General features: G+C 47.6%; 1 protein-coding gene across 5 annotated transcripts in view; it reads right to left on the bottom strand.

Annotated features, from left to right (window-relative positions):
* Window positions 1-5,547: 5,547 nt before the first annotated feature.
* The window catches only part of LOC149352279 (N-acetylated-alpha-linked acidic dipeptidase 2-like), a 94,017-nt gene continuing 75,055 nt past the window's right edge, over window positions 5,548-24,509 (bottom strand). For 3 of the 5 annotated variants that reach the window (XM_089581440.1, XM_089581439.1, XM_089581438.1), the window contains 8 exons: window positions 23,968-24,234; window positions 22,054-22,118; window positions 20,401-20,474; window positions 18,987-19,068; window positions 16,797-17,055; window positions 15,781-15,862; window positions 5,931-6,026; window positions 5,550-5,803 (listed from right to left, as the gene is read on the bottom strand). In XM_089581440.1, coding sequence (XP_089437566.1) covers window positions 5,644-5,803; window positions 5,931-6,026; window positions 15,781-15,862; window positions 16,797-17,055; window positions 18,987-19,068; window positions 20,401-20,474; window positions 22,054-22,118; window positions 23,968-24,234 — 1,085 coding nt within the window. In that variant the 3' untranslated portion in view covers window positions 5,550-5,643. Of the gene's footprint in view, window positions 5,804-5,930; window positions 6,027-15,780; window positions 15,863-16,796; window positions 17,056-18,986; window positions 19,069-20,400; window positions 20,475-22,053; window positions 22,119-23,967; window positions 24,235-24,509 lie in introns of all 5 variants that reach the window. The other 2 variants (XM_089581437.1, XM_089581441.1) reach the window with 2 other exon arrangements.

Consider the following 24,509-nt stretch of genomic DNA (forward strand, 5'->3'; position numbering starts at 1 on the left):
TTGTAACAAAAACATGAATGTCAGCGCTTAAAAGACATACATTGCATTTTATTAATGAACAAAGAATTAAAGTAAATAAGCAAAATGCGAAAAGGTACTATCACTTAAGCGTGCTAAGATGCCATTAGTTTTGTAACAAAAACATGAATGTCAGCGCTTAAAAGACGAATTACATATTTTATAGACATCGCAAATAAAAAATAAATACGTGCAGGCAACAGCAGATGAAGATGAAATTGAGTATGACGAAAGTGTCCCTGGAGAACTATAAAAAGCAGGAATATGCCTTTCATGGCTGTCAGGCATACTGCAGCGAATGGACAATGACACATTAAAGGTGCAACAAAAAAAAAAAACTCAATAGCACAACAAAGATGTAGCAGAAGGACTGCTGAAAACAGCTCTTATCATCTACAGCAAAGCATCACAAATACAACTCACAATAAGCAAAAAAAATGACCAATAAAAATTCATTTAGGAATCAGGACCGCATTCAAAATCAGGTCTCCTGACCAGCCAAAAAACCGCCGCACAATATGGCACAGCGCAATATATATGCAATATATCTAGCGTAATTAAACATTGTCATGCTTACAAAAGTCGTTAAAAAAATGTCAAAATCCACTCATCTGCACAGCAGAATAACAGACCCAATACAATACAGAACAGCAAATGCAAAAATCAAATAGATACCACTGGTTACCGCTGACAGAATAACTTTTCAGAAGGCAAAAGTATGCATCTTCACGGGCAACAGAAAATGAAGAGTGCAAGCTTCGCTACGCAAGCCAGGCATTTGCAACAATAGAAGGAGCCCCGCGCAGCGGCGCACACGAAATGGCCGACAAGAGCGCGTCTGGTTTGAGCGTGCGATTTAAAGGGACACAAAGGACAAAAATAAGTTTCCCTCCACGTAGCATACCGCGTTCTAATCACAAAGAGACCAATCTCACCGAAAACGCACCTTTTAAAGCTAGAAAAGACAAAAAAAACTGCAGAGAATGTTTCCTACATTCGAATCGGAGCGAAAGCACGGACTTGTGCTACGTAGAATGACGACGGTGGGCAGGCAGTGCCACGGGACGGAGCAGATAGAAGTTGATGAAGACGACGCTCTCCAATGCACAGCGCGAGAGTGTGGTGCAGTTTAATACGAGGCGTGTTGGCTGCGGCGATAGCCTAGTGGTCTCGCTGAGCGGCCCTGAACAGGGATCTGTTCACGCAGCCAGCCGCGTGTTCGACTCCCAGTAATGGATATTGGTTGAATCTTTTTCATGGTTTGCCTCTAACTCAGCTGAAGGGCAAATTCGCACGGTCCGCGATTGAAGCCGGAGGTCCCGTAGTGAAGCTTTCGCTTCAAAAACGATACATCACCGGCCGATTTCGTGAGTAAGATGCATGCGTTGAAACCGATTTTTATTGCAGATCCCAGAGGCTATGCAACAGCGCCATTCAACACAAAGCGATGTCAATCCGTTCTTTTTCAGATGTCACGAGCTTGAATCGAGTGGAGGCAAAATGTTTGCATGAAATTTTCTCAGCTATGAATGCGTCTTTTGTACCTGGACAAACCTCAACATACCCATAGAGAACTGGAGAATCAAATTTTACTGAGAACAATAATTGGACAGAACCGTACTTCGCAGCCGCCGCTACCAGCTTTGTGGTAGACGATGGTCGGAGGACCGCTTTTTCTCGCATGTCCCCTACCTAGGTTTACCCGCCCATCGCAAGTTGTCCTGGGAAACGAACAGGCCTCGCGTCTCGCAATTAGTTTTCCCAGGCTCCGCCGTAAAATCGCCGATCCAGCCGAGATTCTAAGACGGGAGCGGAGGCGGCGTGTGTGCGAACTTCGCTCCGCGCTAGCAGAAGCTTGAGGGCCGCGAAAACCGTCTTCTGATGGCACACTTTTTTGCTTTCGAGCTTCCTGACTGTGGGAATGGCGCAAACAGGAAAGCCTGCCGAGTTCTCCTGCTGCGTGCTCCCTCCTTCTTTACGCAGCACTCGCATTCACGTAGTTAGCCGGGCCGCTGTTCGTTAGCAGCCGTCGCATTTGCAGTAATTACGGCGCCAGTGCATGCAACATGTTGCTGCCTACCTGGGACATAGACGCAACCGCAATATATCAGCAATGGCGCCATCCGGACAATCCGAAACTACACTCAGCGAAGGTCGCATGTCGACCCAGCAGGACTGAGCTCTCCGCGATTTCCCTCCTTACCTGACCTACGATCTTTTCATCCCAGATGCTAGGCTTATGTAAAATTCCTAGGAACGGGGTCTTTCACCCCACATTGTGTAGATGAATAACACCTCGTGCCATGCCACTCTTTGGTCAAAACTACCTTTGCACCATAAAAATCCGCCACCATCGTCAGCTTTCACACCTGGCACTCCCACTGTATCTATCAGAGCGCGTGGTGAAACATACTTATTACAGCTGCTGAACCCGAACCAGGCGTTTTCCTTTTTTCTCTTCTTTCTCTCAAGAAGGTTTTTCTCTCCCTCTCTCGATAGGTTCATAAATTCATAAAGCCGATAAATTCAGTAAGCCTGAAATCACATGGTTGTCGTGTGCACCCATAAGCGCCCATGTGTGCGAGTGGGAGAGCATGTGCTATACAGGCTGTTTAAACGAAGACTGTTACTAATATTTAAAGAAAAAAAAAAGGCTTCTCGAATTAAAAGGGTGTCGTTCTCGGCCTAGTATTTTGTTCGGTGCCGAATATCAGGAAACAGCGAAGACATGTTCACTACTATGCTGGTTAACTAAAATCGAATGATTATTATTTTTAACAACTACATTTTAGAGAATCGTAGCTCGCCGTTAGTGGCGGAGTTATCCGCTTATAGATTTTCGAAAGTGCGAGTCTTGCCGGCACTGCAGCACAAGGCATTCGGGCTCTCCGAAAGCGTCAAACCAAAAGCTGGCTAGACAAGTTGCGCGGCTACACACGCGCACGTCACTCAGCGGCGTGCTGGTCACACGCTCTTCTCCCGCTCTGTGGCCTCAGTGCAATACACATTTCTAACTCGAAAAAAAAAAGCAATTTTTATATATTGCTAACAGTGTCCGCTGAAACAGCTTGCGTAGCAGTAGACTCAGCTCATCAAAAAGCGATCTGTGGGGCTTCTAGACCGAAGCGAACAAATGCGATCTATGACTCAGCAAGCTAAAGCGAAGACTGAAAGCTTTTGTTCCGTTTTATTGTTCAGCCAGCACTCGGGTGCTTCGTTAGTGCCACTGAAACTACCAATTTTCTCCTTTTTTAACGTAAAAACTGTCTCTGTTGGAGTATTAACCAGGACGAAACAGACGTTAAACAGCTTCACTCAATGGGAAAAAAATATCCTTTGGTCCGTGCGAATAGCGAAGGTATATACCGTCGAGGTCAGGCTACAGTTCCTTTTGTTTCAAAGCTTAAGCCAACTGCAACGAAATTTCTCAGCCCGTAAAAACAGTATTTTTAGTAGTATGTCAGGAGAGAGTCTTCAAAAGCATGAGGTCGCATTTGTAAGTGCCTTCGGAATCGCTCGCAAAAAGCCGTTTTTCATACCGAAACCAAACAAAAAAAAAGGTTGTCGTTACCAAGTGCCTGAAATGACGTATAAACGGGAACAAGCGGAACCGCTTGGCCTCGTAACTGGGGTTTCAGCGACTCGCTGCTGCCCGCAGAAAGCGCAGCGAACGACCACGCGTAGACGCCGGTCGCATGAATTTTGTGCAGTTATTTTGTGCATGAATGATTGTGCATGAATGATTGTGCAGTTATGATCTATTGTGGAGTAGGCTTTACTATTTTGAACTATTTCCACTGCGCCGCCGCGGTGGCTCAGTGGTTATGGTGCTCGGCTACTGACCCGAAAGACGCGGGTTCGATCCCGGCCGCGGCGGCTGGAATTTCTTTGGAGGAGAAATCCTAGAGGCCCGTGTACTGTGCGATGTCAGTGCACGTTAAAGAACCCCAGGTGGTCGAAATTTCCGGAGCCCTCCACTACGGCGTCTCTCATAGCCTTAGTCGCTTTGGGACGTTAAACCCCATAAACTAAACTAAACTAGTTATTTCTTTCGCGGTGTCAGCTTTCCCCTTTTGTCACCGACGAGAGACAGCGCTACTAGTTTTCGCTCTTGCGAAAACTAGTGCAATTCGGCTGGAATCGTCAGAAACAATGCGGACTTTCAATTCATTTTTTTCAATTCATTTTCAGTTCGGTGTGCGAAGAGTACTTTTTCAATACCGAATCGAATACCAATAGCGTAGCTAGAAGCCATATCGAGTACGAGTCATATGTTCTTGCGAATGTTCGCTATAGTAACGATTATTCGTACAAAATGGTTACCGTGCGAAACAGCGAAACGCTAGCGGCGTCCATGGGTTACTAACAACAGCTGCCAAAAGACGCAACGATGATTTCCAATTGAGGGATACGCAACACGAAGTCAGCATATCAGCTCTATGACCGTCATGAACAGACACCATTTGGTTCGTTCGACGTAACAAATACGAGAATATTGGAATCACTATTCCAAATTTTGTTTGCATGCTCCTTATTTCGAAAAAAAAAAAATGCAAGCACCCCTCCAGAACGCTATAAGTGAAACGCTGGCTGCCTGCCGCACTTCCAAAACTCATCCGGCAAGCGCGTGCGTGCCCCGATGGTACACAGCGTTTCGGCATGGTAATCGCGCCTAAAATTTCACAAAACTTCACCACAGTACCAAACCTAGGCTTTCTAAGCCGTATTTTCGCATCCAGCCTTTCTCTCCACGTTGTCAGTAATCCGTTCGCAACCATTGGGCCCGGCTTGAGGGCTTTCGGTTTCCCGGACTCGCGTCATATCCGATAAGTCGCCTGAGTGACACGCCGCCACGCGCATGCATCGTCGGCAGCAGAGCTTCTCAAACGCTTGTAGCAGCGGTAGTACAGTTCTCTAATAAGTGTGGAACGGTGGAACTCTGTTACGATTACTTTTGTGACATGTCCAGCAGTTTGCCTTTAATACGTGCATGAAGATGCATTTAGCAGGCGCATGTTCATCTCCGTAAATGACATTGCAGGTCATTCGAGGTTTTTAGGGCTGCGGAAACTCGGAATGAATCAGAATGAATGCTTAGCTAGGTATATCGCGAGAGCTCTCCAGTCTGAGCAGTTGGGCCTCCCTTCGCCCCGCGTCTGACATAGTGATTCGGAACTGCTGAAAGAGATTCCTTTTGTCGCATGTTCTGCGCTACATCTCCAGCGTACGCAGTCTCTCATTTGGAGCATCATGCGATGCGGCGGCACATCCTGTACATCCTGACGCGATCTGAACAGGCTTAACCTGCTCGGATTGAAGTTCAATAACGCTGTTTGTTTTGCAGTAAGGCTGAACGAAATACCCGAGGGGGCCTGGCCAGCCGCTATAGGTTCCTGCATAATACCAGCTAATTTTTATTGGAGAGTTATTGCGGCTATCATGAAAATTTCATTTAGTCTGTTCAGCCGAAATAACTCCGATGACCTTAAAATCGCGTTATAGATTGTGCACTATTCTGCACGTGCGTGTTTAACATTACAAATGCCATAGAATGGTCTATGGTAAAAGAACAAAAAAGGATTACTGGAGAGCGGGTGCATGAGGCGATGTACACTGAATTTAATGTCATACAATTGGCGAAAAATGTAGCATTTCTGTCGCTTGGATGATGCTCTCTGTGATGAGTGCCACCATGTGGCCGAAGGCATTTTTGTTGATGGGCCGATGGCGGATGAGGTCCTGGAGGCCAGGAAAGGGAAGCCCCTCGGGTGAGAACAACAGATGCCTGTGAAAAGGTATCGCATACACGCATTGTGGCATGTGAATCACGTAAGAGAAAGAGAACTCTCAGCGCAAGGCCGACCCGAGAGATGGCCCACAACCCTCATGCAGTGCAATGCCGGAGGACTCACTTGTGCGTGATGTGTCGTGTGGGGACGCCGCTAGGGGTGAGGAAGACCTTCGGGAGGCGGACGACGATGTCGTTGTAGATGCGTGCGTACATCGGGCTGCGAAGAGAGCAACTGGGTTAGCACGAGCCGAGCGCTGCTTTCTGAGAACGATGTGACTGACTCCAGCATTAGCGCGGTCATCATCATCATCATCAGCCTGACTACGCCCACTGCAGGGCAAAGGTATCTCCAATGTCTCTCCAATTAACCCGTTCTTTTGCTAGCTTCGGACACCGCATCCCCGCCAACTACTTAACCTCATCCGCCCACGTAACTTTCTGCTGCCCCCCTGCTACGCTTGTCTTCTTTTGCAATCCACTCTGTTACCCTTAAAGACCAGCGGTTATCTTGCCTTCGCATTACATGCCCTGCCCAAGCCCTTCCTCTTGATTTCGACTAGGATGTCATTAATCCGCGTTTGTTCCCTCATCCACTCCTCCTGCTTCCTGTCTCTTAACGTTACACCTGCAGTTTTTCTTTCAATAGCTCGCTGCATTGACCTCAACTTAAGCTGAACCTTTTCGTTAGCCTCCAAGTTTCTATGCCATAGGTGAATACCGGTAAACTGGCATTCATGACCTGAGAGAAGCTGCCGTATGCGTTCCGCCCCATTCTTATTCTTCTAGTTATTTCCCCCTAATGATCCGGATCAGCAGTCACTGCCTGCCCTGAGTAGACGTATTCCCTAACCACTTTCAGCACCTCGCTACCAATTGTGAAATGCTGCTCCCTTGCGAGACTGCTGAACATTACTTTGGTCTACTTCATGTTAATTTTTCGACCAACCGCTCTGCTCTGCACGTCTAACTCATTGATCATGCTTTGTAGCTAATCTCCTCAGGGACTTAGCAAGGCAATGTCATCAGCGAATCGCAAGTTACTTAGGTGTTGTCCATTAACTCTTATCCCCAACTATTCCCAATGCAGGCATCGGAACACCCTGTAAACAGGCGGTGCATAGCTTTGGCGAGATCGTGTATCCCTGCCTGACACCTTCCCTTACAGGAATTTTATTGCTGACTTTATGGAGGACTATGATGGTTGTGCAGTCGTCATAGATACCTTCCAGTATTTTCACATAAGACTCTTCTACACCCTGATTCCGCAATGCCTGCATGACTGCTGAGGTTTCCACAGAGTCAAATGCTTTCTCGTAATCATTGAACGCTATATACAGGGTGTTTTTTTTTAGAAGGTCCAAAATTTTTAAAAAAAGGTAAATTGCTTTAGATTTATTTTAGCACTGGGCTATACTGGAGGCTACGGCGGGCGCCAGGCAAGAGGAAAACTGCTTTAATTAGTTCGCTGATTAACTAAATATGGTAATTAACTTTTCTAATTTTTGTTTTAGGGGATATGTTGTATTCGCAGAATTGGAGATCGTCCTCTAAAGAGTCCAACCGAGAAAAAAAGAATTTTAATTAAAAATTTTTCATGCACGTTACGAGGCGCGAAAAAGTCACCCTGGTAGGCATCTTCACACCGTAACGCAGCGGCGGGAGCGCCTCTGACGTAGTTCACTCCGCCCTGCGCTTTGCATCACGCGCCCCGGACTGGCGGCCTGCGCTATCGCTGCTTATCTCGCTTCGCTCCGCGGCCTCACGGAATGCCGCGCTGGAACAAAAACGCATTGACCCAAAGTGCAGGGCGCTGTGTTACAGTGTGAAGCTGCCTACCAGGGTGACATTTTCTCGCTTCGTTACGCGCGCAAAATTTTTTTCATGAAAATCTTTTTTCTTGGCTGGACTGTTTGGAAGACGATCTCTAATTCTGCTAATACAACATATCCCCTAAAATAAAAAATATAAAAGTTAATTAACGTATTCAGTTAATGAGCGAACTAATTAAAGTAGTTTGCCTCTTACCTGGTGTCCGCCGTAGCCCTCAGTATAGCCCCAGGGTTAAAATAAATCTAAAGGAATTTACCTTTCTTTAAAAATTTTGGACCTTCTAAAAAGAAACACCCGGTATAGGGGTTGGTTATATTCTGCGCATTTCTCTATCACCTGACTGATAGTTTGAATATGATGTATTTGAGTATCCTTTACGAAAACCTGCCTGATCTTTTGGCTGATTGAAGTCTAAGGTTGTCCTGATTCTATTTGCGATTACTTTGGTAAATACTTTGTAGGCAGCAGACAGTAAGCTTATCGGTCAGCAATTTTTCAATTCCTTGAAGTCTCGTTTCTTATAAATTAAGATAATGTTAGCGTTCTTCCAAGCTTCTGGTACTCTCGAGGTCACAAGGCATTGCGTATACAGGGTGGCTAGTTTTTCTACCACAGTTTTCCCTCCACCCTTCAACAGATCTGCTGTTACCTGATCCTCGCCAGCTGCTTTCCCCTTTCGCATTGCTCCTTTCTGTACTTCCTCTTTCGTGACTGGCGGGAAGTCCCACTGCTGTACGCTACTGCCTCTCTCATTAACGTTCTGATTGCACTAGCTACTGAACAGATTTGTGTATCAGCGCGGTGTTAGTATCAATCTCAAATTGAGTAGGCAGTGCTGTTCCACAGTGCTTGTTTTTCACTGCATCTCGAGAGATGATCTAATACATTCTCGCCGAGACTCGCGATGACACTTTCAACGCCGTACCGCAGTACGGGCTGCTAGAAACGTTTCAACGTATTACTACAGACCATGGTTACTAGTAAAAAGAAAAAAAAAATGTCTACTCAATGTTCCAATAAGTGCGATTCACTTTGTTTCTTTCTTTCCGCAAGCTGTAGTTGTAGTAATGCAGCTTTGAATTATGTATAGTAGATCCTTGAAGCTGTACGTTCAGTACTAATTGCGTTTAAACCCGCTGGTATCCAAACCTTCTGTTCGTAAGTGATCCTACTACAGGCTGACTATAATGCTGCTGTACAGCTTTCTTAACGTTTTTTTTTTTTTTTCGCCGCACGTGGTTTTATCACTGTGTTGCGCGAGACGCGCCCAGAGCGCTCTGGAACGGTAATGGTCACATGTGTCGGTTTTTACGTTGTTTGAAACTGTTGTGCGTGTTTTAGGCACCTTATCGCGAAAGTTCGCTGTCGCCTTGAAGGTGAGGGCGCCGAGTACGGCGTGCGATTCTAATCTTCTACGCCACCTACGCGTGGTTTTCAGTTTGTGGGTACAAGTTGGCCCAATAAAGCGTTTGTTTGAGTACCACGCCAGCCTGCCCTCCTTTTGTCCACGACATCGTCCGGGACTGCTGTCACACCCGTGACGCTACAGCCAGCCTGATATGCGGAACGCTTCTGTAGCTCATGTGGAGTTCTGCTCGAAAGTGGCGAAAAGGGAGCCTGCCGCGGGTCTTGCGAAGCCCACGTAGCCCAATTACCCCCGCTAAACCGACTGCTTAAAAACAGAAGTGTTAACTGTCGCGTAGCGTTAATATACACTTATCACGAGGCATTTCTTCAATGCTGGCGAATGCAAGGAGCCCCGCGCGTTTCAGTCCATTATGTACGAATACAAAGATTCACTCCGCCTAAATCTGGCGGCGGAATTCTCTGACCTTACTAGAATGCACAGTGGAACCACGCAAACGAATGAGGGACGTAGGAAGGAAATAAAATATGTCTAACTTTTTCTTCTATAGTATAGTATAGTATAGTATAGTATAGTATAGTATAGTATAGTATAGTATAGTATAGTATAGTATAGTATAGTATAGTAGTATAGTATAGTATAGTATAGTATAGTATAAAGCAAACAAAGGAAGGGGAATGTGGGGCTCGTTATAAATACGAGAGAAGCCAACAGCCACAGAAACCAAGGGGCACAGGGGATTTTTTTAATTTAATTTATTTATTTCGTGCTGTTGTTCGATTTAGATTATTGCTGAATATATTATCGCTTAAACCTAATTGATTAGAAAAGCAGAAGAAAAATTACCGACGATTACGTTACTTCCTAATGCGAAATTTGAGCGCAGCAAATAAGCTGTTTCACCTTTTCGATAGATTGAGGCAAAGAAATCGAGCAACACATGTATGCGCTATCACAGAATTTTTTTTATTTTTCACACGTATTCGCAATTTCGGCTCGGGCAGTGCACATATACAGATCCGCCGCCACCGATCTGGCTCTCTGATTGCCACCGCACAGGGGTTGCATTGGAGGAGGAGCGAAGAAAGGAATTAAGTTCGAGCCGGCGCTTTGACAACCGGAGACTCGCAGGAAGAGGGGGGAGGGGGGCGGCGTGTACACCCAGCGGCAAACGATGGGGGCAGAAGCGCGCGCAGCAAGCGGACAACACGATAAAGGGAGGAGGGAAGAGATAGCAGCGACTGACTGATGCCGCTGACGCCGATAGCGCTGGGGGGATGAAAGGGGGGCGGAGCTGGTTACGAGGCCGACGCCGACGCCGACGCGAAACCCAGGAACGGACGCCAAAGAGCTGCGCTCTAAAAACAACCACATGCTGCCGGTGGGATCCGAACCCACGACCTCCGAATTACGCATCCGGTGCCCCGCGCGTAATTCTTCTGCTTTCAGGGGTACCCCCGAAAGCAGAAGATGGGACAGCCGTCGCCGTAGCTCAGCGGTAGAGCACCGGATGCGTAATTCGGAGATCGTGGGTTCGGATCCCACCGGCGGCATGTGGTTGTTTTTTCTTCTGCTTTTCTAATCAATTAGGTCTAAGCGATAATATATTCAGCAATAATCTAAATCGAACAACAGCACGAAATAAATAAATAAAATTAAAAAATCCCCTGTGCCCCTTGGTTTCTGTGGCTGTTGGCTTCTCTCGTATAGTATAGTATTTAAAAAAAAAAGTAATTTAAAAAAAAAAAATCCCCTGTGCCCCTTGGTTTCTGTGGCTGTTGGCTTCTTTCATATTTATAACGAGCCCCTCATTCCCCTTCCCTTGTTTGCTTAATTGCTTAGCGAGGGCCTCGGTTCTGGCAGCCTTGACTCCATAGGAAGCATAAGAGGGTTCTCACGCAGCTTCCACCCTCTCCGTTCGATGACGTTCTACGTCACTACCTGCGGTTACTCAGGACGTTCTACGTCCGCCGCTTAAGAACGTGGGTGGCGCTGATGAACACTCTCAAGGTTAGGTTACTTGTAAACATAAATACCCCCGAAAGCAGAGGAATTGACAGCCGTCGCCGTAGCTCAGAGGTAGAGCACCGGACGCGTAATTCGGAGGTCGTGGGTTCGGATCCCACCGGCGGCAGTGGTTGTTTTTTCTTCTGCTTTTCTAATCAATTAGCTTTAAGTGATGACATGTTCAATAATATTCTAAATTGATCAACACCACAAAATAAATAAAGTAATTTAAAAAAAAAATCCCCTGTGCCCCTTGGTTTCTGTGGCTGTTGGCTTCTTTCATATTTATAACGAGCCCCTCATTCCCCTTCCCTTGTTTGCTTAATTGCTTAGCGAGGGCCTCGGTTCTGGCAGCCTTGACTCCATAGGAAGCATAAGAGGGTTCTCACGCAGCTTCCACCCTCTCCGTTCGATGACGTTCTACGTCACTACCTGCGGTTACTCAGGACGTTCTACGTCCGCCGCTTAAGAACGTGGGTGGCGCTGATGAACACTCTCAAGGTTAGGTTACTTGTAAACATAAATACCCCCGAAAGCAGAGGAATTGACAGCCGTCGCCGTAGCTCAGAGGTAGAGCACCGGACGCGTAATTCGGAGGTCGTGGGTTCGGATCCCACCGGCGGCAGTGGTTGTTTTTTCTTCTGCTTTTCTAATCAATTAGCTTTAAGTGATGACATGTTCAATAATATTCTAAATTGATCAACACCACAAAATAAATAAAGTAATTTAAAAAAAAAAATCCCCTGTGCCCCTTGGTTTCTGTGGCTGTTGGCTTCTTTCATATTTATAACGAGCCCCTCATTCCCCTTCCCTTGTTTGCTTAATTGCTTAGCGAGGGCCTCGGTTCTGGCAGCCTTGACTCCATAGGAAGCATAAGAGGGTTCTCACGCAGCTTCCACCCTCTCCGTTCGATGACGTTCTACGTCACTACCTGCGGTTACTCAGGACGTTCTACGTCCGCCGCTTAAGAACGTGGGTGGCGCTGATGAACACTCTCAAGGTTAGGTTACTTGTAAACATAAATACCCCCGAAAGCAGAGGAATTGACAGCCGTCGCCGTAGCTCAGAGGTAGAGCACCGGACGCGTAATTCGGAGGTCGTGGGTTCGGATCCCACCGGCGGCAGTGGTTGTTTTTTCTTCTGCTTTTCTAATCAATTAGCTTTAAGTGATGACATGTTCAATAATATTCTAAATTGATCAACACCACAAAATAAATAAAGTAATTTAAAAAAAAAAATCCCCTGTGCCCCTTGGTTTCTGTGGCTGTTGGCTTCTTTCATATTTATAACGAGCCCCTCATTCCCCTTCCCTTGTTTGCTTAATTGCTTAGCGAGGGCCTCGGTTCTGGCAGCCTTGACTCCATAGGAAGCATAAGAGGGTTCTCACGCAGCTTCCACCCTCTCCGTTCGATGACGTTCTACGTCACTACCTGCGGTTACTCAGGACGTTCTACGTCCGCCGCTTAAGAACGTGGGTGGCGCTGATGAACACTCTCAAGGTTAGGTTACTTGTAAACATAAATACCCCCGAAAGCAGAGGAATTGACAGCCGTCGCCGTAGCTCAGAGGTAGAGCACCGGACGCGTAATTCGGAGGTCGTGGGTTCGGATCCCACCGGCGGCAGTGGTTGTTTTTTCTTCTGCTTTTCTAATCAATTAGCTTTAAGTGATGACATGTTCAATAATATTCTAAATTGATCAACACCACAAAATAAATAAAGTAATTTAAAAAAAAAAATCCCCTGTGCCCCTTGGTTTCTGTGGCTGTTGGCTTCTTTCATATTTATAACGAGCCCCTCATTCCCCTTCCCTTGTTTGCTTAATTGCTTAGCGAGGGCCTCGGTTCTGGCAGCCTTGACTCCATAGGAAGCATAAGAGGGTTCTCACGCAGCTTCCACCCTCTCCGTTCGATGACGTTCTACGTCACTACCTGCGGTTACTCAGGACGTTCTACGTCCGCCGCTTAAGAACGTGGGTGGCGCTGATGAACACTCTCAAGGTTAGGTTACTTGTAAACATAAATACCCCCGAAAGCAGAGGAATTGACAGCCGTCGCCGTAGCTCAGAGGTAGAGCACCGGACGCGTAATTCGGAGGTCGTGGGTTCGGATCCCACCGGCGGCAGTGGTTGTTTTTTCTTCTGCTTTTCTAATCAATTAGCTTTAAGTGATGACATGTTCAATAATATTCTAAATTGATCAACACCACAAAATAAATAAAGTAATTTAAAAAAAAAAATCCCCTGTGCCCCTTGGTTTCTGTGGCTGTTGGCTTCTTTCATATTTATAACGAGCCCCTCATTCCCCTTCCCTTGTTTGCTTAATTGCTTAGCGAGGGCCTCGGTTCTGGCAGCCTTGACTCCATAGGAAGCATAAGAGGGTTCTCACGCAGCTTCCACCCTCTCCGTTCGATGACGTTCTACGTCACTACCTGCGGTTACTCAGGACGTTCTACGTCCGCCGCTTAAGAACGTGGGTGGCGCTGATGAACACTCTCAAGGTTAGGTTACTTGTAAACATAAATACCCCCGAAAGCAGAGGAATTGACAGCCGTCGCCGTAGCTCAGAGGTAGAGCACCGGACGCGTAATTCGGAGGTCGTGGGTTCGGATCCCACCGGCGGCAGTGGTTGTTTTTTCTTCTGCTTTTCTAATCAATTAGCTTTAAGTGATGACATGTTCAATAATATTCTAAATTGATCAACACCACAAAATAAATAAAGTAATTTAAAAAAAAAAATCCCCTGTGCCCCTTGGTTTCTGTGGCTGTTGGCTTCTTTCATATTTATAACGAGCCCCTCATTCCCCTTCCCTTGTTTGCTTAATTGCTTAGCGAGGGCCTCGGTTCTGGCAGCCTTGACTCCATAGGAAGCATAAGAGGGTTCTCACGCAGCTTCCACCCTCTCCGTTCGATGACGTTCTACGTCACTACCTGCGGTTACTCAGGACGTTCTACGTCCGCCGCTTAAGAACGTGGGTGGCGCTGATGAACACTCTCAAGGTTAGGTTACTTGTAAACATAAATACCCCCGAAAGCAGAGGAATTGACAGCCGTCGCCGTAGCTCAGAGGTAGAGCACCGGACGCGTAATTCGGAGGTCGTGGGTTCGGATCCCACCGGCGGCAGTGGTTGTTTTTTCTTCTGCTTTTCTAATCAATTAGCTTTAAGTGATGACATGTTCAATAATATTCTAAATTGATCAACACCACAAAATAAATAAAGTAATTTAAAAAAAAAAATCCCCTGTGCCCCTTGGTTTCTGTGGCTGTTGGCTTCTTTCATATTTATAACGAGCCCCTCATTCCCCTTCCCTTGTTTGCTTAATTGCTTAGCGAGGGCCTCGGTTCTGGCAGCCTTGACTCCATAGGAAGCATAAGAGGGTTCTCACGCAGCTTCCACCCTCTCCGTTCGATGACGTTCTACGTCACTACCTGCGGTTACTCAGGACGTTCTACGTCCGCCGCTTAAGAACGTGGGTGGCGCTGATGAACACTCTCAAGGTTAGGTTACTTGTAAACATAAATACCCCCGAAAGCAGAGGAATTGACAGCCGTCGCCGTAGCTCAGAGGTAGAGCACCGGACGCGTAATTCGGAGGTCGTGGGTTCGGATCCCACCGGCGGCAGTGGTTGTTTTTTCTTCTGCTTTTCTAATCAATTAGCTTTAAGTGATGACATGTTCAATAATATTCTAAATTGATCAACACCACAAAATAAATAAAGTAATTTAAAAAAAAAAATCCCCTGTGCCCCTTGGTTTCTGTGGCTGTTGGCTTCTTTCATAGTATAGTATAGTATAGTATAGTATAGTATAGTATAGTATAGTATAGTATAGTATAGTATAGTATAGTATAGTATAGTATAGTATAGTATAGTTTAGAATGGGTGGTAACTCTTTTCCATCCCTATATATTTCCTTTCGCAGTGAACAGAAAGCTTGCGAACCACGGAAAGGCCCGAGGTCGCGGACGCAAGCGCGCTTTCGTAGGAACGCGCACCTCTCTGGACTGCAGAGGTCAGCACGACAGCTCAAGCCAGCATTCAGACGTCCACCTCACTCAAATATGGGGCTTTTTTTGCTTTCTTTTTTTTGTCGCGGAGCGGCACTTTCGCAACAGCAGCGCAACAGCAACTGCCGGGTATGTGACATCGAAATAATTCAGCTGCGCTGAAGTGACTGAATATATAATTTTACGTAATTTTATTAAAAAAATCTTAGTTAAACGCGTCATCAACTGGAATTAATTATTTCCACTCACTTATAAATTTATTTTTAAATATTTTTGCGGAGGCATTTGAGGCCCTCTGCTCGATCAATGTAAGCCGTAATGGTAGGCGCCAAAATAAAAAAAGAAAGATGGGGAGTGAGAGAAAGTCGTTTATATACGTTGGTTTCGCGACCGAGCGGACATCATGTGAGAATTCTGTTAAATGGATTATTTTAGAAATACGACCACCTTCTAGGTTTGCAATACAAGCCTGCACGCTAACTGCCGTGAATAAAAAGCTAATTTTAATTGGTAAACAGACGACGGCAACTACCCTCCCGCCTGGTGGTGTAGCAACGTGCAAAAACAGCTTTCATGCACTGGTCACCGTTCGTCTGAGCAAAAATTCGGAAATACTAATTTTGAACACACACTATGTATACTACGCCTCTCATATATGAGCTCAAATGATCGTCCGCGGGAGCAGCGTTGTGGTATAGAGATCGCTTGACGACGTCATGCCGATGGCCCGTGCTGTGCAGTAAAAGGCATGAGAAATATACTCACTTCCCTTGTTTGATCTTCTGTGTCCAGTTCATGAACTCTCGTGCCGATTCAACGAAGTGTTCGGCAGACTGCTGGAGAGGCCCTGAAAGAAATTTCGAGCCAACCCTTTCAGTGCAAGTCGACAAGTGCCCTCCGATTATCAGGGCCCTACGGACAGAAAAAAGCCGTATAGCGTCCAAAATTACACGTAACAATCTTCTGCGCAATGGTTCAGCTTATTTTCACCTTCAAGGTTGTAAGAGAGTCGTCATTTATACGGAAATGGATTTATGATGTACTCAGGCCCAAGGTTCACGAAACTTCCCTTTTGCAACACTGCTCTCTGAACGGATGGCGCACTCGGGGGCTGAGCAGACGCGACTCCAACGCACCGGCCGATAACCGCAGAGTTGATGTGCTGACTCTTGAGCGAAAGCCGTACTCGCATGCACATACCCTCCACAGTTTTGTGAACTGTGGTGGTAGCCACTTTGGTAACGCCTCTTGACAGCCAACCGTTACTCTGCGGGCCAAACACAGGGCGCACTAAAATGGTAACACGATCTCTGCAGTTCATGTGATTTTTACCGGTGTCCGATGACCGCTAATACTACGAATGCGAAACCTGGCAGAATGCTTGCAACTTTTCAAAAGCAGGGTGCTTAGAAGTGCGCAAATATTCGATTTAAACAGACCTGAAAGCTTGCTAACGAGGTGAGTGGTTATTTTTGTATCTATTTTTGCGCGATCGTTCTTGACGGTACCATGAGGCGGTAGAGTGCTAGCGCAACCTCCTTTCCAAGCAGCCGCGGCGGTTGCTCAGTGGTTAATGGTGCTCGCTGCCGAAAGGTTCGATCCCAACCGCGGCGGTCGCATCTCGATGGAGGCGAAATTCTAGAGGCCCGTGTACTGTGCGATGTCAGTGCACGTTAAGAACCCCAGGTGGTCGAACCCCAGAACCGGTAGTTAAGAACCCCAGGCGATTTAGACGTTTTTTCGGAGATCGTAGACAGATATGCCTTAAGATATGCACAGACCGAGTGACAGTTGGTTGGACTCGACGGCCGACCGGTGGCTGTTGGTGTAGTCCTTGACCCGGAAGTTGATCCACTCGGCCAGCTCGAGCACGTCCATGGGCAGAAGCGTGCGGTCGGCCCAGAGGCGCGCCAGCAGCGCCGACGCCTGCGCCTCCATGCGGCTCAGGTGGAACTTGGGGTCCACCTGCCGCTCCACCATCGAGTACGAGTCGTGGGCCGTGCCCAGGGCCGGGTACATGCTCTCCGTCTCGTGCCGGTGCTGCGCGAACCCACACGCATCCATCGCGTTACTCATGACGCTGAATTTGTGCCAAGCACTCCATGTCTGCGTCTCTGGAACTGGAAACTGTATATTCTCCAGACATGCAAATGACGCTTCGCAGAAAGAGACTTGCACCAATCAGGGGTTTAAAGAAAGAAGGTCCCAACGTTTTGGAACTGACTCGGTCCCTTCTTCGCGGGTGACTAAGGCAGCAGATCTCGCTTCTTCTGAGTGGTCACGTGACGCTGGCCAAAATTTCCTGACACCTGTTCGCTTTTGTGTGGTGCGTATGCCAAGATTCGGGGTGAAAAGAGGCTCTAGCACCTACCCTTAGTTGGTGCTTGTAGTGGCTGCGCGCGTATACTGATAACACGCACGCTACTGGGACACGCCCCTTTGATAAGGGCTTATATACCGCGGCACCGAGCGCTGTCGCGGCACTTTGTCCTAGCTTGTCATTGCCGTCGGCCCAGCTCTGCCGGCGCTCGCCAGTAACTTTGTTAGATGGAATAAAGAAATTCCGTCGACGCACTTTGCTGCAACTTCGTGGCTCTTGCTTGCACGGAAGAACACCACTGTGCTCTCTTTCTACATTGCACAATTCGTCGCAGCGGTGGCTCAGTGGTTATGATGCTCGGCTGCTGACCCGGAAGATGCGGGTTGGATCCCGGCCGCGGCGGCCGAATTTCGATGGAGGCGAAATTCTTGAGACCCGTGTACTGTGCGATGTCAATGCACGTTAAAGAACCCAAGGGGGTCGAAAGTTCCGGAGCCCTTCACTACGGCTTCCCTCATAGCCCGAGTCGCTTTGGCACGTTAAAGCCCATAAACCAAACCAACCAAACCTGCATGCACAATCGAGCCAGACGGATGCCCGTCTAAATGTTCGAGCTCACGCACCGTAACGTATCCTTCATCTGCAGTAAAAACGGCACTGAAATGGGTCAGAAAGACGGACACGAACCATCAACTACGCAGTTTTCTAGTTCGTAACTCGTCTTCACTGTTACTCCATGACCGCTTCACAAGCGCTGACAGCACGTTTGGTGTCCTCTTTGGGCGTGTGATTGTCTCGTCACAGTGAAAAAAGCTGGAATGCTTGAGATGGACCGTCCCAAAAAGAACGGAAGGGGAGAATACTCGGTGTACAACGGCCCGGTGTAGCGTGCATCCAAGAGAAAAAGCAACTGCTTTCATTTTTAGCAGCATTCGCGCTCAAGCTGACATCGCTAATGTTTTCGTATTGCTGCTTTGGCATAACTACTCTCTTAGACAACACCGACAGCAGCAAACAACAAAAACAGCACTGCCACTTAAAGCGTACACTTACACAATCTTTAATTATAGCAAACTATTCGAGAAGGGCGAAGGGTGTCTAACATCTTTGCTGTTGATAGTATTCTCTTGAAGTTCATCAGATTTGAGGTCTAGTCACCGTCCACATTTGCAACAATGAAAATATCATTTCGCCTTTGCTCTTTACGGAAAACAAATTGAGCATTGTACACTGGCGGGGCAACTTTCCGAATTGATGCTGCCCACGTGTAGCTTAGTAAACATATGACGGCAGCGTCGCTGGAGCCTCACTTGCCATTACCAAGTGGCGAGCTAGCGAAGCTGTTCCTACGGAACAACGGCTCGTGGCTGCAGCTTAAGCGGAAATCTGGAAAGACTAGCGTACATTAGCCCAGGAGCCGTCCAGTCACGGACCGCCCTGATGCGCAGCTTTGAGACTTCGGCCTCTGACTCGCTGACATCAGCCATCAAAGGCTATCACGCTAGCAGCTATGAGTCCAGCTCTAGCTTCCGCAATTCCACAACACTGACCTTTTTTTTTTTTTGTTCTCATCAGTTTGAGGCTGCTGTGACCGCTAAGCCTTCTCTTCTCGTGCACGGCGGCACACCTGATACAATGGTGGGTTACTCACCATAAAGTGAAAGAACACTGATGGAACACCGGCACCAAACGTGAATGCTGCTTCATCTGCTAGTCCCAATGGGGGCATCGCTCTGAAACAAAAGAGAAAGAGACAGAAAAAATAGCGGTGTCAGACGTCTGCAATGAGATCTGTGCTAACATGTTAGCTTATTTTTTGCATCTGAGTTTTCACGGTGGCCATGACCGCCCCCCCCCCCCCCCCCTCCTGATACCCAGGTTTTTAAATTTTTCATTTGTATTAGTCTCGAATGGCTAAAAGCGCTGAAATAGGACTAACACATATGTATGAGATAAACGATTTATCTAAGGTCGACGCGAAACTCCCATAAGTTCAGTCAACCCCGTGTAAGGCAACGCAGCATGCGTGGCTTTGTGTGGGACAGCAACGTGGAAAATTCCCGAAAAAAAAAAGCAGGCAGTTTTAGCGAAGCACGGACATTCTAATCAGCGCTTGAAAGCCGCGTGGCGTCAGCGAGAGTCCGAGAAGAACCAGTCTGCTGCGAAGATTCAAACGGCTCATTTCACAAAATTGTCACGCATAGAACAATTCGCCACCAGCTGAATTTTTCGCACCACATGGTGGACTAGCGCCACTCAGAAAATGCACAATGTCCGCGTGCGGCACCCATTAAGAACGTCAGCTGACATTGCGCAATGACCAATATGTTCGAGAGACACAACGGTCCGTGTCAGAAGACGGAAAATAGTTCTTGGTTGGGGCCTCCCCGCGTTACGGAATGACACAGCACGTGGCGGCGAAATGCCGCAGAGAACATACAAGAAGTTTTGCGAAGCCCAGTCCGATCGACTAATGCAGCCCTACACGACGCAGAGTGTGTGTAGCAACAAACGGTGGAAAGGCAAAAGCAGCAATCCGAGTACATGACCGCTAGACAAACGAAACTCGAATGCTATTTTCTTTCGTTATCTTGCGAAGGTACGGGACCAACTTTGCCAAACACTTCATTTCTAAACCGTTAAAGCGTATTTTCTGATAGTTTCGAACAGTAGACGAAATTTTTGTGTGTGCGTTTTTTTTCTGACCGCACATGCTCGTTTCAGCCTCAGCTGAAAAAAAAAAGTCACGCAAAGATGCTACATTGCAGAAATTCTCGAACTCGCAATCTGATCAACAGGGCAGAGCATGCACAGCGCCGCGGACACAAAATGGGCTTCAGGCCAATGATTAGCTAGACTCCCAGTAGAGCTGAAAAGGCTGCGTCGACCATCCAGGTGCCGGACGAGTGAACCAAGCGCAGCTGCTCAAATGCGATAAAAAGGAACGGCGGGGACACTTTCCGTCCTGCATTAATTCGCGTCGAATTTTAATTCAAACCCTGACTTTGTGTGCAGTTTGTAATTTATGGCCCGCACCAAAGGAGAGTCGTTAAACCAGCGCTTACACCGCCATGTGAGCTGACGCTCCCTTGTCCTGCTCCCATTCTTGCAGCAGAGAGACCGTCTCGTTAGAACGCACCTGCAACGATAAGCATGTCAGGCAACGGTATAGTATTGCACGTTCTCAGAATATATCACTGTTAGCAAAAAAAAAAACACCCAAAAGGGAGTAAATGGCTTGTCCTCTAACGCACACCCAAAAGGAGTTTTTTACTCCATACGTATGGTGTTTTTTATTTACTCCCTTATATAAGGGAGTTATTTTGGAGTGAAAAGGGAGTAAATTTTTTACTACCCACAGAAATGGAGCCCAAAAATGGCGTCATGTTTATTTATCCTCATTCAGGCTCACTCTTACAGCAGTGACAGCGGTGGAAACGGGCAGTAGCTCTGCGGGCCGCCGGCAACCCAACTTGGGAAACTGCGCTGCCCTAGCCCCCCATCACGCATTCTTTCCGCCGTCTGCTAGCCCAGCGGCGGCGTACGCGGCAGGAGTCGTCTGCTTGTCGTCTCCTTTTGCTGTACGAGCTCGTTTCGTTGGCCATGTTCGTAGATAAAGGGATGTAACCTTATAATCAGTAGTTCAAAACTGAAAAGGAGACTCTGGGCAGTTTTCACGGTCATGCACCACGCTATATTTGGCCCAAAACCAGAGCAGAAAAGATGAAAATACACCTGATGGTAGTTTGGAATGGCAGTGCTTGCTTTCATATTCACTTCATTAAGGCTTGGATTTTAAACATGGCTGAGGAAAAATGGGGCCTCATGAGCTCAAGCAAGAGCTCAGCGTTACTATGTTCTATCACAGTTCCATGTTCATGCAACACATTGCGAGGACCACACTGAAAAAAGCCTGTGAGAATTAGGCCTAAGCGGGGGCTGTAACGGGGTGGCGACACAAACCAAGGAAAGTTAGGTATGGTTAGAGCACTGGAGGCTTCACAGGAGCAATTCAGTTATGTACCGTACTGTAGCGGAAAACGGCGACAAGCCGATATCTTGTACCGCGGCAGGCGCCCGTGAAGGAGCAGAAGTCAGCAGAGATCCGGCGACGATGGTAACCAAGCGGTCTTCACTCACCGCCGTTATCAGACCACCGACCAGAAGCAGACGAAACGCTAGGTGGCGGGGCGGATTGCACAAAATGGTGTTTTTTTACTCCATTTCGGCACCGGTGGAGTATTTGGCACAATTAACTCCCTTTCTAGACTGGAGTAAATGCTGGTAAATCCTCATTTTTACTCCCTTATTCCCTCATGGAAGTAAAATGGAGGACAGTCCACCTTTTTACTCCCCACTCATGAAGTAAATGTTTTCACAAATGGATTACAAAGGGTGGCCGCCACCCTTTTTACTCCCTTTTGGGTATATTTTTGTTTACAGTGTACGGACGCCGCTGCTGAAGTGTTATAGAGCGTGTGTCCTCCCTCCCGCTCCACGTCTATGATTGGCCGCCCTGCTCCCCACGTGACTCCTCCCACCGATTCTGATCAGTTCTGATTGCCCACTAACCTCCTGTCCATTCTCCTACCCTCCTCTCCACATTCCACTAAGCGGCCTCAAACGGACACTACCGGACAGATTTTGCGAAGATGGCAGCAGTAATGCTAACGCACTGAAACGAGGAAACAGTCGAAACTAGACTCGAAACGACTCACCAGCTCAGCGACGTGGCGTATGGACCACGAAAGGCCCGGAGTGGCCCTCGGCACGAACTTGCTGCCTGCAATCAACAGAAGAGTGCTTGGTGCGCGAGGCACGTTGGTGCGCGCTTGTCCCCCACCATACGTTATTGGCGCATTATAGAGGAAGCGAAGCAACGGCGCCTATTAGATTAGCTAAGCAACTGGATTAGCCGAGCCGCAGTATGAGAATACAAACCGGCGTTTGCAGCACAAACAAAAACAAGCAAATAACCCTCGTTCACTTTCGCTTTGCCGATGCTTAAAAACAAGGCAACCTGTCTTGTAGCCGGAAGTAAGCACGAAATGGATGGAAGTTGAAGCGGTAATTAGGTCCATTGTGCTCGCCGTCATCGTCTTTACCTTTCTCACAGAGAACTCCGCGAGCTTTTCTCCTTCCTCGCAGCCGTGACGGCGTGAACATAGCTGCTCTTACGAGCGCAAGCTGCCTCTGTCGAGCCAGTGCGAATTGTCTTAGATCTCTGTGTCCTCTAAAGCTAGTGAAGAAAAAGAGAACGCCTCCATAGTTTACGACAGCGCACATTACATTAACCCCCAAATCAGATGACCAAGTGATGCCCACTGTAAAATTTTTGTTTCCAGCTGCACTCAAATAGTACATTCCTAAGTGGATATATCTAGTGTACACTTTATGTACCCGCATTACGCTGAACTACAGAGGGACAGAGGCCTTCATCAGGCGTTGTAGTTTATAGCCTCCACCCCTGCAGTACACTTTGCTAAATGTCTGTCGAAGCGGGCTTACATCAGCCGATTAGACCTATACAAACACGGAGTAAGAACAAATTAATAAAAGCAATGACCAAAAGACTTCAATCGGTAATTCAAACACCTTGCAGAGTCTCATCAGACTTGCGGCACAAAAGGGTACAGCAATCTGACCAATGCCCATGTATTGCAGTTTAGTTTAGTCTAGACGAAAACTTTAGATCGCGAGTAATGTGACAGCATGCTTCTTATACATGTGAACCTGGCGTTAGGATGGTTTACGAGGATTGAACGGCCGCAGTTTTAATGAATTAGGTAAATATGTGTCGATGAAAACCTTCGGCAAAGAAAGGCTGTCCGCTCTCCCCTCTGCTATCCGGGATTCACCTCAAACCCTTCCGTTCTCCTTTCTCCGCGAAAGCATTCGTGGTTTTAAGTTGCAGTCGTCAGAAATAGATACCGGTGTAGGCTGATGACATCGCCGTTTTTTTTGTTTTTTTACGGGCGTGGGGGCAGTACGCGCTGTAGAAAACTGCACTCTAAGAAGACTGGCTCCAAAATAAACTGGAAGAGTGTAGGTATTTGGCACGGCATCCGGGAAATTTTGCAAGCACTCGATGGACAGCGATATGCCTGCCACATGCTTCGGAGTATCACTGCAACATTACGGAGATAACGCTTACTACTGGAAAAAGGAAACTCAGAAGTTGAGGGAAAAGTCTGCTGTCTGGCAGGGTCACGGGTTATCCATGTTTGATCACGCTATCGCTTGGAGTGTGTCCCTTGTAGCAAATATATTGTGCCTGTCTGCTGGATGTGAAAAAACACAAAAGATGTATTTGTCGTTTCTCGCTCGGAGCTGACGTTTTTTTCTCTTAGATACCGTTCGGACGGAAAACGGTTCGGAAGTTTTCGGATAAGTTCGGCCACATTGAAGGACTATGGTTCGGCTTAATCTTCAGCCTCAGGTTCACCGCAGTTATCGTACGACATTCGGCTGAATTGGCCGAGAATGGAAAATAGCAGCATTTCGGGCTTAAAAACGCCGCGGCGCATATCGTACACTCTGAAAACGCGAGCGACATAGCCTAGATAGACGGACCTTAACATGGTCTCTCTAGACACAAAACCCGGAGGCGGTCGACAGGTGAGCGCGCGTACCGCTGAGCATGCCTCCGGTGAGGTAGAGGACGCCGCTGTTCAGCAGCACGCCCATGTACTCCTCGACCCACTCGGTGGACCCCATGAGGCTGTTCTCCTCGGCGTAGAACAGCGCGAACATTAGACTGCGTCGGGGCGTCCAGCGATGGTGCTTGTGCAGGTGGCAGAAGACCTTGCTCTGAATCAGCAGCTTCGTCACCGACAGAAGCGGGTGTGCCGAGCCCCGCGTGTCGTCGTGCGTCTGGCTGCCGATCATCACGAACCGATCTGCGCCAGCGACGCGCCGAGAGCTCATCTGTATCACGCGGCCGCTGAAGGAGCGACACTATCCGCCACTTGCGCTCGCCGATCGGTTCACACCAGTGGCCGCACCATGTACTAAGACGTCGATATCGCTGCTAAGGAAGACCTCACCGACTTGTGACGGCAACCGCGGCTGCCGTCACCAAATCAGAAACCGAACGCTCATGCTCAAAACCGTTCATACGTTACGTGGTTCACCACTGGCCGGAGCCATGGCTATAGACCACAGGGCTGTCATG

The sequence above is a fragment of the Amblyomma mixtum genome, chromosome 3 (assembly GCF_055824585.1).
Source record: "Amblyomma mixtum isolate Tamu chromosome 3, ASM5582458v1, whole genome shotgun sequence".
Classification (NCBI taxonomy): Eukaryota; Metazoa; Arthropoda; class Arachnida; order Ixodida; family Ixodidae; genus Amblyomma; species Amblyomma mixtum.